This window comes from Elgaria multicarinata, chromosome 2 (genome assembly GCF_023053635.1).
Source record: "Elgaria multicarinata webbii isolate HBS135686 ecotype San Diego chromosome 2, rElgMul1.1.pri, whole genome shotgun sequence".
Classification (NCBI taxonomy): Eukaryota; Metazoa; Chordata; class Lepidosauria; order Squamata; family Anguidae; genus Elgaria; species Elgaria multicarinata.
In genome coordinates, this window is record NC_086172.1 from 67,237,815 (window position 1) to 67,250,573 (window position 12,759).

General features: G+C 39.0%; 1 protein-coding gene across 1 annotated transcript; it reads right to left on the reverse strand.

Moving 5' to 3' along the window:
• Window positions 1–1,507: 1,507 nt before the first annotated feature.
• LOC134393599 (tetraspanin-6-like) lies at window positions 1,508–12,423 on the reverse strand. Its single transcript, XM_063118655.1, has 7 exons — window positions 12,349–12,423; window positions 9,648–9,836; window positions 8,456–8,530; window positions 5,969–6,064; window positions 4,673–4,822; window positions 2,743–2,826; window positions 1,508–1,576 (listed from the first exon to the last, which is right to left on the reverse strand). Exons 1-7 carry the CDS (start codon window positions 12,421–12,423, stop codon window positions 1,508–1,510), a joined length of 738 nt encoding a protein of 245 aa, XP_062974725.1.
• Between the last annotated feature and the right edge of the window lie 336 nt (window positions 12,424–12,759).

A 12,759-nucleotide genomic window follows, 5' to 3' on the forward strand; every position in this document is an offset into this window, starting at 1 on the left:
TAGTCTGGGGGGGGGGGAGGAAGTATAAATGCCTGAAAGAGCCCCTATATCTACAGAGAAGACTCACTCCATGTCATTTGGAAACCTCTGAACAAACAAAATTAAATGCAGGATACCTCATCATGCGAAGAGCACCTTCTATACCCAGAAATGATTGTTTAGACATGGGCTTTTTCAGGCCTTATGAAGGACACAGATGTATACACAGACCTGCGCCCCTCCTCACAGCCACAACACATTCAAAGGACATCTGAAAAGCAAATTACCACCATCACCACCTTCCATGAGAGCTATATCTCATAGGTAAGCTACAATAGGCCTTTAGCCTATCTTATAATGCTATTAAAGGAATTTGGGACTGTGAAACCACTGGCTAGCTGAGCTATACCAATGTCACAAGAAATAGCCTGGTTTATTAAACCCTAGTTAACAGCAACAGTAGACTCAGCTTTTACAAGAACCTATTGATGTTTACAGTGGAATATGCAAGCTTTCTGAGTTCACAAGTGTCAAGTATTCAAAACTGAGCAAGGGAAAGATGGCTTAAGACATACTTCCTATTTCTGAAACATTTAGCTTGAGATATTCTGTGTAACTCAAGTTTGCATCACATTGGGTTTATTGATCCCAATGAAAGCAATATAACCCCATTTTTTACCACTCTGTTCTTCCCAATTTTGCATTCTCTCCAGGTGTGATTACACACATTTTGCAATAGAACCCCTCCTATAGAATGGAAAGTTGATATCTATTACCAGCTAGTTGCGCATAAATTATAGTAGCACTTTCTGTTCCACCCATTTCCAAGTTATTTACAAGACTAATGTAGTTTATTATAAGTGTCTTTCCATGCCAGACATGATTGTATTCACCTGATCAACCAGGCATTATGCTGCTAAGTAGTAATTTTTGTGTGTGTTTGGCTAGGTTTGTGATACCTTGCTTCTTTTTAAGACTTCCATTTCTATGATGCACACTTACATGGGAGTAAGCTCTACTGAATACAATTGGACTTACCAGAAAACATGTAAAACCCTTATTCTGCAGTGCTATACATGCTATACATGTTCTATCATTTCTTAGGTGTAGTTATGCTAGAATTTGCCTGAGTTTTGGTGTGGGGAGGGACGAACAACCAGAATCGCTGTATTCAAAATTAATCAGAAACAAGTGCTGGGGGGCAGGGGGCAAAAAGCAACTTAGGGTATAATCCAAGGCTTGTTTAGACAGAAAAGAGTCCTGCAACTGCATGCTGGCTGGGGCATGCTGGGAGTTGTAGGAATTTTCTTTCTAAACATGCCTAGGACTGTGCCCTAAAGGATTGTTACTGTTACTCCCAGCACTTCACACCACTTCCCTGCAAGCAGGTTCCTGCCAGTGCTTTTCATGAAGACAAGTCATTGGTTAGTGTGATGTGTTTTATTTGTGCGCTACATAATTAGCAGGGCAGGAAGGACAGTGTAAATGTCACCTTCCAATTCCAGCCATAAAATTCACATCAGCTTCTTTATTCAATACTTGTATAATTTTCGACTAGTATTTTCAGCAGCAGGTAGCAAAACAGGATCCCAGTTAGCTGATAAGAAAGCACAGAACATATGAAAAGGTTAGGTTTCAGTAAGTACTTCATTTGACACAGGGAAGTGGTCAATGGTTCCATTCTAGCTAGATGTTTTCAGTGTGGCTTAGTTCTGACTTAACAATGGGAGTGCACTGCAACAGGACCACCAAATATGCAAGTCAGGACTCAATAGCTTAAATCAGAACAGCCAGGGCCGGTGCTACCATTAGGCCAACTAGGCAGCTGCCTAGGGCACAGACATAAGAGGGGCACAGTACTGCCCTTTAAGCATCACAGTTTTATACAAATTAGCTGTTTTAAGAAAAAAATATTAAAAAAGGAAAATATAATAGTTCAGAAACTCTTCTTGAACAGCTAAATCAAAGTTGGCATTGTGTGTGTGTGTGTGTGTGTGCGCACGCACGAAAGTAGCTCGCCTGCCTAGGGTGCAAAATAGTCTGGCACCAGCCCTGAGAACAGCTTCCCCAATCTAGTGTCCTCCAGATGTGGTGGACTACAGACCTCATAATCAACAGCCAACTGGAGATAATGGGGACCATAGTCCAACACATCTGGAGGGCATTAGGTTAGGGAAGGCTGCATTATGACAAGCATAAAGAAATCCAAATACAATTGGCCAGTCTTCATTTTCTGGAATTCTGAAGGCCTGGCTCATTTATTTGCCTACCTCCTACATCATTGTGTACAATGTTGCATTCTAGATTTACTAGATAGTTCAGTCACCCAGCATTTTACACTTAGGGATGGGTGAATCTGTGTCAGTTTCTCATTTTCCACCCTTCAGATATGTCCCATTTTCTCATCAGTTTGCAATTTTTAAAAAGGCCAAGCTGAAATTCACATGCCTTTTTTGTATAAATTTCCCACAACATATGCATTTTAAAGCACTCTTACAAAATGCATAGCAATTTTTGCAAGCAGATCCTTATACTTTTTTCACTACTATGCATTTCTGTATTCATTTCCCACCCCACCCCGAACCCAATGCACTCATTTTTGTGTCCTTTTTGTTGGTGTTGTTCAGCAGCTGCACTGAAAAATCAAGAGAAGTACAACTACGAAAGGACAATTATATTCCAGTTTCCATACTGATTTGGAAATTGCAAATTTGTTAAGTTTGTACTGATATGCCAAGTTCTCTCACCCCTACTTATGCTTACCTGTGCAAGTCCAACGAAAACTGCAAACCCTCTAAATACAGCAATGTGTTCTTCAATCCAACTCTTAAGTTTCAGAAAACATCCCTGAGAATGAAAAACCTGACATTTTATGGCTGCAATGATGGCAGTCATCCACCATCAAAGCCAAACAGAGTGTTGTGAACCACGATGACAGTGAACCATGATGACAGTGCAGAATCTATTAAGGTTTTTTTTAAAAAAATTCTAGAATGGAGTTTCAAATTGCAATTAATTTAGGGTTCCTATTTCATTTTCAGGCAGAAGCTCTGGTTCTTTTAACAACTCTGTTGACAGTAATGCTTAAATTTTGAAAGAAACTGTAGGAATAATCCCTTAATGAAGTCCGCAAGCCCTACTCTTCAACACTCCAATTTTAGCTAAACCACGCTCCCCCTGCAATAGCTTTCTAAAAGCTGAAGTTAAGGGGGCTGTTACAAAATGTAACGGGGCAGACCCTCTCCACCCCACCATAATTCAGGGATCGTTTGACCAACAGAAAGAAATTCACCAGGTGCAGCTTTTCTTGGCATGGAAAAATGCAGAGATGAAAGGCTCCAATGGTTGAATGCCAGGAACAAACTAGCAAAAACGTCACAGAAGTAACAAGAACTCACAGCTACAAATAAATGTCTCATTCCCCAGCAAGAATTAAGGTTTCTAATCTCCATTATTGTAGAATGCAGCGGCAAAGCCAACTTGGAAAGTCTTAACATTTTGCAGGACTGTTTTTCAAGTGACCAATTAGGGCTAGGCACTGCTTCATACAGTCTAAGACAATGGGGACCAATGTCTTTGAAGTTCTTATCTAGCAAGCCTAGCCATCACACCACATTCCTGACCAGGTCCTTCTCTTTCCAAGAGCCCTTCTGGAGGCTGCTACCAAGTCAGTACTATAGCTAGGAACCTACATCAGTTTGCAATTTTCTAGTATACTTATGAAATCTAAGCATTACTGCAACAGTAAGCTATCCTAGCCTTTGAAGGAAGAGCTAGCAAGGAATCCATGTAAAACCCAGGAGGTGGGCAATGGGGAGAGATCATATCAGTGGTTATTTCCTCTATGGATACAATATTTTCCTATGTGGGCAGTTTACCTCCACAGTGTGAGATAAGCATGCAGGTATATAGGTGGTAAGCAGCAGCATTTGGAATCTGGACAGAGTCAGATTGCTGGGAGTTTAGCATGACTTGGCTGAAACTCCAAAATTCTGTGAGTTTTAACACCCTGTACTTGTATTGATCTTACAAAACACCATAAGTCTCCAGGTACACACTCTAATTTCAAGAACAGACTGTCAAGATGTACATCCTGATCTTCCTACTACTCACAGGAATGAGGCACGTTCTTCTACCACTGTCCTAATAGCGCATTTGTATGGATCCAGTTCACACAACATAACAAGCCAGAGTACAGGTTGCCATTGAATCATGGGTTGTTGTGTTGTATGAATTGAGCTGTATTAACAAACCATAGTTTGTTAACCATGAACAACCTAGTCTTCATAACCCAACAAAGAACATGGGTTCTTTGTAGCATAGTTGGATTGATACAACACAACAACCCACAATTGAATAACAACCCATGGTTCAATGACAGCCCATATTCAACCCGTAACCTTGTCATGTTGTGTGAACCCAGCCGTCATCATCATCATCATAATTTCTAACCTGCCTCTCCATCCTGATCGAGGAAGGGAACAAAAACAACTATAAAATACATAAAATATTAATCAATACACAGTATACATTGTGCATGGGCTAGGCACTACTTCATAATATTTGGGCATGGGAAACAGAAAACTGAACGTTTATATCAAGATATCTGATCATTCTCCACCCTACAACCCTACACAGGATTATGCAATACAGAGCTCAGGAAATATGGTCTTTATGAGAAGATGGAATTTACCTGCTTATTAATGCCTATTGTATCTTTGTTTATATCTGTGACACAGTTTTCCACAGGTATTTTACAGCAACTCCTTGGGACAGATGAAGAGAGAGATCCAAATGTTGTGTTTAGCCAGTCAGTATACTTCTCCACACCACAGCACTGGAACTATGGGATTGGGGGGGGGGAAAAGAATTTTGATTGGTAACAAGTGTAACAGAATGAGGGACTTTCAAAAATTCCTTAACAAAATGATAAGAAAAAAAGCCCCCGTCACAGCCTATCTATACTAATATTCTCTTTTTGTCAAGATGTCCAGAGCTGGTAAGCTGAAGGAGATATGACAGAAGCATCACAGCCCACGGAATGCACACATTTCTTTTGTTCTACTATCAAGTGAAGTCAAAACAGGTTTTACAAGTTTAAGCATTACAAATGTTTTTCAGCAAGAGAAAGACTCCAACAAGCTTTATCTATCATACCATCTTGAATTCTCTCTTTCTCTCTCTTTCTCTGGGGCATGCTGGGAGTTGTATAACTTTTTTCTTTCTAAGCATACATAGGATTGCACCCTTAATGTGCATTTCCTTGATCAAGACAGATTCTTGCCCTTCCGTTTAGCCCAGTGGGTTTTCTACCTTGTAAATACATAATCTGGCAAAGCCTACAGTTAACCTTTTATGTGGCAGAATAGAAGACTGAAACAGTCCTTGTTCTTGATGTTTGAGCCTCTTGACTTTTACTTGAAGACTGGGCTTCACTGATAGTTCACTACTTCAAGAGCTTTATCACACCAGCGTTATACTGTGCAATCACTGTGAATTGCATGCAAAGGACTCCAAAGTTTCCCAGCTTATAATCTGCTTTTATTGTGAAGTACTCCCATGTATCCTGCTTTAATTGTGCTATAAAAGCAAAAGACTCGCTGTATTTTGATACTAGTTTTCGAGCGTATCATCCAAGCAGCCACTGGGGTACAGGAGCAGGATATGAAGAAAAAGTAAACAAATGCTTACATCTGCGTAAGCTTTAAAGATAAAGACATCAAAATTGGCACAATAATAAGGAGAGCTTTAAGCATACCAAATTTGAATCAGATTGGGTCATCCGTTGATTTATGTAGGGTTTTTTTATATATATTCCCCCCCCCCTTAAACCGATTTCCTGGTATGCAAAGGATCTTGCCGCCCGGTAGCAGCAGCAGCAACAACAACAACAACGCCAAAAGCTTAGCACTGTAGGGATAATTCAAGGGAAACAGGTATGTGGGATGAAGCTAAAAATTCAATTGTTCCTAGAGGAAAAGATGTTTACCTGTGTCTGTAGGTTATCCACACCTTTGGTGATCTGCAGTTCTCTATTATACTTGTCCAAGGTCTTCAAGACATCTTTCAACAAAGTTTGATGTAACTGTGTTAATATAAACACACAGGGTTGCACAAGAGACATTCCTCTATACTGCTTTGCTTTTTCAGAAGCAGAAGAAAATCAACTCATGGTTGGGTGCAGGGCAAAAGAGTGATGTGAGAAACAAAAGCGCAGGACTTCTACCAGAAATTGGATGTAAAACTTAGTTATTATTCTATTGGTCATATGGAAAATGTAGACAGAGGCTTTCCACTTTGCTGCAGTGCTCATTGAGAGGGTCATGTGGAAGTCACTCCCCAACAGCCTAGCCTGACTCCCACAACCTCTCCAATAATAGGTTAGGTATGAACTGCATTTTGTACATAAAAAAGGATCCATATATATATCAGTCTTCCCCAATCTGATGCCTTCCAGATGTTTTGGAATTCTACTCCAATCAGTCTGAACCAGTATGGGCAGTGGTTGGGAATATTGAGAGTTGAAGTCCAAAACATCTGGAGTGTACCAGGTTGGGGAATATAGATCATTTTAAGGACTACACTATACCCATCTTTCTGAGCACCTTGGGAGGAAGACAAAGGGGGCTTTAGGGTGGATTCCTGCATTGAGCAGGGGGTTGGACTTGATGGCCTTGTAGGCCCCTTCCAACTCTGCTATTCTATGATTCAAACCTCAAGGAGACTCTGGCGTATTCAAAATGTGGACCATAAGAAGTTTCAAGTATACATGCTAGATTGTAAGAGACTTCTATGCATGTTTAGACAGGGAAAAAGTCCTATAACTCCCAGCATTCCCAGGCTGGGAAATGCTAGGAGTTAGGACTTTCCCCCCTGCCTGAACATGTATAGGAGTGTGTCCTTAAATGCTTCTCAGCTGCTAACACACCTTTTGCACATCAACAACCCCAAACATGTTACATAAAGCTTCTCCTCACCCTGAGCCAGAAGCAGGAATGGAAAGCCAGCTATACTCTGAGTTTAGGAAACAGCTTTCCTCAGACTAGTTGTTCATAAGAAAATTGGTACCATCTGCGATAGAGTCAAACATTGTGCAGGAGTGTCTCTCTTTTCTCTAGTTTCAGTTTGGCTGCAAACCCCATCAAGACATGGCTAGCAGTAATGTTCCTTGTAAGGCTTCTGGTTTTACTCATTTGCTTTTCGAAATCTAGCTACTTAACTAATTGGAAAAGGCAGCCAAAGCATATATTTTTGTAGCGCCTCCCCCCAGATTTTATTCTGTATTTGTGAGCACACGACAGGTGGTTTAGGGCTAACAATTATAGCTAAAAAAGAATCTCAATTTAGTGCCAAAGTTTAATCCAAACACAGAATATTGTTTTGAAAAGTCAGTACTTTGAAAGGTTACTTCAGAACCACTCTTTCCAATAAGAAGAATAACCTGAAGGTCTCCTATAGGTTGAAACCAACAAACACAGAAAGAATGAGAACATTTCCTCCACCAGAACTGGTTCTACTTCTATCCACTGTGCTTCCAATTGTGTAGCATGTGCCCCAAAAAAACAGAAGAAAAAGTGCTTCAGGCTTAGGAAGAACTCCTAGGTAACAATATGACACCAATTCTGTCCAACAGGTCTGTCTTAGCTATATGCATTAGTGGACAAAGAATGCAATCCTAGATCCCCAGATGTTTTGGGCTACAAGACTCAGTATTCCTGATCATTGGCAATGTTGGCTGGGGCTGATGGTAACTGATGTCCAAAACACGTAGAGGGTACCAGGTTGGAAAAGGCTGTACTAGAGCAAATATGGAGTTTTACTGTTTTTACTGTTCTTGTTTTAAGATTTTATTGTTTTAAATTATTGTACACTGCCTTGATGCTTTTTGGCAGATAAAGTGGTATATAAATGTTAACTGTTTTTTTTAAAATGCTGTATTTAACACAATGGGACTTAAAATGCACAGGAATGTGTTGTAAACTGAGCATCGGGCAGAATGAAGTGGTCCTCTCAAGGAGATGATTCTGACCCTGTTCAGACAACACACTAAGCTGTGGTGGTTAAGCCATCTATGTTCAAGGTCATTTCCCCCCCGCCTCCCCAACGTTCTGCCGCCGCCAAAAAAATGGCTATTTGCAGAAGGCTTGTAGTCTACTTCCCTTCCTTCAGCATTTTTTATTTTTATGTTTTAGGTTTGGAAAGGAAATAAAACATACCTCTTCCCTAGGGAAAATTTAAAACACTGTGCATTGGCTTGGAGCAGGGATGGGCCACTTGTAGACCAAAACACCTGGAGAGCTACAACAAATGGTGAGGGAAGATGAAAGTTGTAGGCGAAAGCATCTGGAGAGCACAGGTTGCCCACCGCTCTCTTGGAAGAATCAAGGAAGAAATAATCCCACTTATAGCATTTGTCTATTCTTCCTTGGAAATGCAGGCTTCAGAAAACAAGTCACCCACCAGATGCAAATCTTACCTTCTCTCTGTAAGCGTAGGCAGCAACACCAAGTACGATTTCAATTATCAAGAGTATTAGCAATATGCCTGTGAACTAATAAAAGAGAGAGACCTTTTCACTTTAAAGGCCAGTGACTTTGTAACAAGAGGATCAGTACTGCATCTCGATAAGCATGTAAAAACATGTAGAAAATAGCACTGCTATTTTCTCACTTAATTTAGCCATCCCTGGCTCCCTCCATTTTTTAATCTGTCTAAAATGCCAAGTTGATTCCAAGATATGCCTAAAGAGCCAAAATCAACATTAATTCATTACTGCTGGCACCAATACCCTGAGATAGATCAGAAGTGATGAAGTCATGATTAGGAATAGTCAGAATCAAGTGGCTGATCCTGCCCAAATTGAGCCACTAGCACCATACATGGTAAAACAACCTGCTGTGGTTAGAGAATGGCAACTGTTTGTGTGTTCTCTTCCAAGACAACATATTTTGGGGCATATTTTTGGCATTAAAACCAACAGGCACATACTCAAATGGAGTAATTTTCCTCAAATCGTCAAAGGGCCTGGATTTGAGATGGCGCACAGCTGCCTAACTGAGGCATGATTTGTAACTTATTACAAAGTATATTCTGAAGTTAATTTAGTTCATATGGGAACATTATGACTTTTAAAGGTAGGGGATAAAGGCAGCCATTATACTAGTTACATAGTAAAACTGGTATTCTGCAATTGCTGTGCAGGGCTGGTGGACAACTAAGCTATCCAAGATTGCAAGCTCAATTCTTGCTGGTATGTTGCACTTCTTTGATTAACAGTTCTACATTTATTCTTTGCATTTTGCCATGTTCTCACGACTGCTGTCTAGCATAGTTCATCCTGTGCCTGTTATATGGAATTAAAGTGTGTGTGTGTGTGTGTGTGTGTGTGTGTGTGTGTGTGTGTGTGTGTGTGTGTAACCAGTCCAAGAGAGCATTGGACTGGGTTGCCAGATTGCACAACCCAAGCAAGAATTTGACTTGTAGCTGCAAATAGTATTCAGCCATGGCAACTCATTTCCTAGCTGTCCCTTGGGCGTTCAGAAAGGTGGTGACCAAGATTTTTTAAATCTAAAATGCCACTCTTGGATACTTTTATAATATATATCTTATCTTATGAGCTAAAGTGAAGGTGTGTTCTAAATGCTACTTGTAATCTGGATAGCACTTACCCACTTGATCATTTTAGGATTGCCTTTTAGTAGAGCAACTGCCCCAAACGTAGACACAAGGACGGTAAGTATGCCAACAACTGTTATGATCACAGGAACTCCTGAAGCAGCTTCATTCAACACTATGAAAGTATCATGGAGTTTCACTTGAATAGACACTCCTATGCACATCAACACAACTCCAGAAATCTAGAATTTGAGATGTTAAATAAAGAGTCACTAACAGAAGCTGCGAGAGATTATTTTTGATTGGGACAAGTACATGTTAGTCAAACATTTTAAAATAAAAACTATGCACAAGCATACACACAGGCTTTTTAAAACAAAAACAAACAAAAAAACCCTCTGCTCTTGCTTTATAGTAGGCAGAAGTTTCTCTCACCAAGAAAAAGGCCCTTTAGCTAAAATATTAAGGGTGTGATCTTATGCATGTTTACACCAGACAAAAAAGCCCTATAACTCCCAATACTCCCCAGCTACTATGGCTGGCTGGGAAATGCTGGGAGTTTAGGGCTTTTTTTCTGTCTAAATATGCATAGGATTCTACCCTAATAGAGTATAGTAAATAAGTGGGATTTTACTTTTTGTTGATCATGAAGTACAGCTGTGCTCTCTTCCTACTAACTAGAAAGCCACAGTGGGAATGCGAAGAAGAAAACATAATAAAAACTCACTTATTTAATAACCAATTAAAATCTATTTGTATTAAATATGCTTTTGAGGGCACTTCTGTTTGATGGAGAACACTAGTACAAACTGTTTTTAAAAATCTCATATATAGCTTTATTAGAAAATGAAAAAGGTACTGTAAATGAGGTTAGCTGCCTTCTATTTTGGACAGATTATGAAAAATGCTGATAGTGAGAAAATTATATCTAAGAAAATAGTATATTTCATAAAGGGCACAGCAATGAAATTGTCTTCTTTTTTTGCATGTGCCTAAGACTGTGTGTTTAAAGAAAAACTTTCAGTTCATCTAGTAAAAATTTGAAAGTAAACCTTTGGTTCAATGCATTTAAAATCAATTTAACCAATTGTTGTTAATGGAATAACACCATACAGATCCAACTACTTATCTTATACGAGCAATGTTTACTGAAGTGATTGCACAGAAGCAATTTTGTCTATAATAAAGACATTATGCCACCCACGCTTTCTGTAAACAAGACATTGTCTATATATTAGGATGCTTGAAGTTATATAATACATACAATATCGCTGTATATTCTAAGTTTTGTTAAAGTGCTCTAAACAGGAGCTATCCATATACAAGGGAAGGGAAGACAGATGTTTTGGTCTACAACACCCATAATCCCTGCTAGCTGAGGCTGATAGGAGTTGTAGTAGGATGAATTACAGATTTTTCAGAAGGGGTAGGATGAATTACAGACTCTTGAGAAGGCTCCTGAATCTTTGGCAACTTACAATGCAATCCTAGGCATGTCTACTCAGAAATAAGCTCAATTGAGTTCAATGGAACTTATTCTCAGTGTAGATAGGATTGCAGCCTTAATGACAGGCAGAGTTTCAACATCTTGAATTTTCTCAGTATATGGATACTGAGATAAAATTCGAAAGATTAAGCTCTGCAAAAAAGGTAACAGCCCTATCTGAGAGTAACAATCAGTATGGTCTAGGATAAGTTTCATTCTCAACAGTAAACAAAGTTGTCTATCAGCCTCCCCCTTTCCCTAAACATACACATGGAGTCTTGTGTATTACCTCTAATTTCATACCTTCCTTTCAAAGAATTGGTTTTTTTAAAAAAAAATACAGCTTGACAGAGTTGTAGGTAGAAATCAGAAATAAAGTGTGTGGTAGTTTAAAGAAAAAGAGTTCTTCATAACCACACAAGCTTTATTAAGTTTGTTCATCACATTTATTTCATATACCCAATTCAGCTCAACATTAAAAACAATTTGAGAGAGAATCTGAAGGATGACACAAGAGGCCTGTTCAGACAACATGTTAATCCATGGGTAGGCTGCTAACCCCTTTGCAGCAAATGGTTAGTGAGCATACTTAAATTGTGGTTATATCACCACCATGTTTAGGAATGGTTTACACAGCACACTAAGCCATAATGTTTAGCTCAAAATATTTAACCACCATGACTTAGTGTGTTATCTGAACAGGGACAACATAGGAACTAAGATTTAAGCAAATTATCAGGGACCCCCAAATATTAAAATGATGGCTCTGGGTGTGGGGCTGCCATTTACAAGTTTGAGAACTTCAATGGCATATGAAAGGGTTTGGGGTTTTTTTGGAGTGATGGGACTTACTTCTAAATAGACATGCATAGGATTGCGTTGTTAGAGTGTTCAAAGACTGAAGTACTTACTAAAGGCTTCTATTAACTCTACAATACTGCTACAGTGACCTTGCAGAGCCTAGTACCAGGCATATTAAGTTTCCAACAACCAGTACCTACGTTTACACATATTTTGGAAACATGGATAGTACCAACACATTCAAGTTTATAAAAAGAGAATACTACCAAAACTTCAGACTTGTAAGTATAAAGTAAGTTTTTTAGTAATATAAAATATTGACAATGTTGCCTAAAAATCAAAAACAAGAAATGCAAAACAAATCCTACCACATAACATATTATATATGCTTTACTCAATATGATCTGGTTAACACAATCTAAGATGTAAATATACTTTAACAGAAAGCCTATTTTTAAGAAGCTTACCCAATAAAGTAAGATAGCCAGCCATAAATAACTTTTAACAAATCTCTCCCAACTAACAGTCTCTTTTCCGTTCATTTTGCTTACTCATGCCTCCTGAGACCATTGTTGAGGATAGATATACTGACTCTAATAAGTGTTTCCAATTGTCATCAATTTCAAGCTAATGCTCCTTTTATGGCAAATGTTAATTACCTTATAGAAGAACAAACATGTTAAAAAAAATCCCAAACCACTGAAGCAAATTTAATCCATTGGAGTAAGATAGCACATTGCTCCTGAAACGACTTGCTTCAGATGTATGTGTCGAATTACACATGACTAGATAGTGATAGACTTGACTTCTCATGCCTTCTAATTTGCTGCTTCTAGTAATTGCGAACAAATGAAGCAATACAGTTGTGCATAGTCATT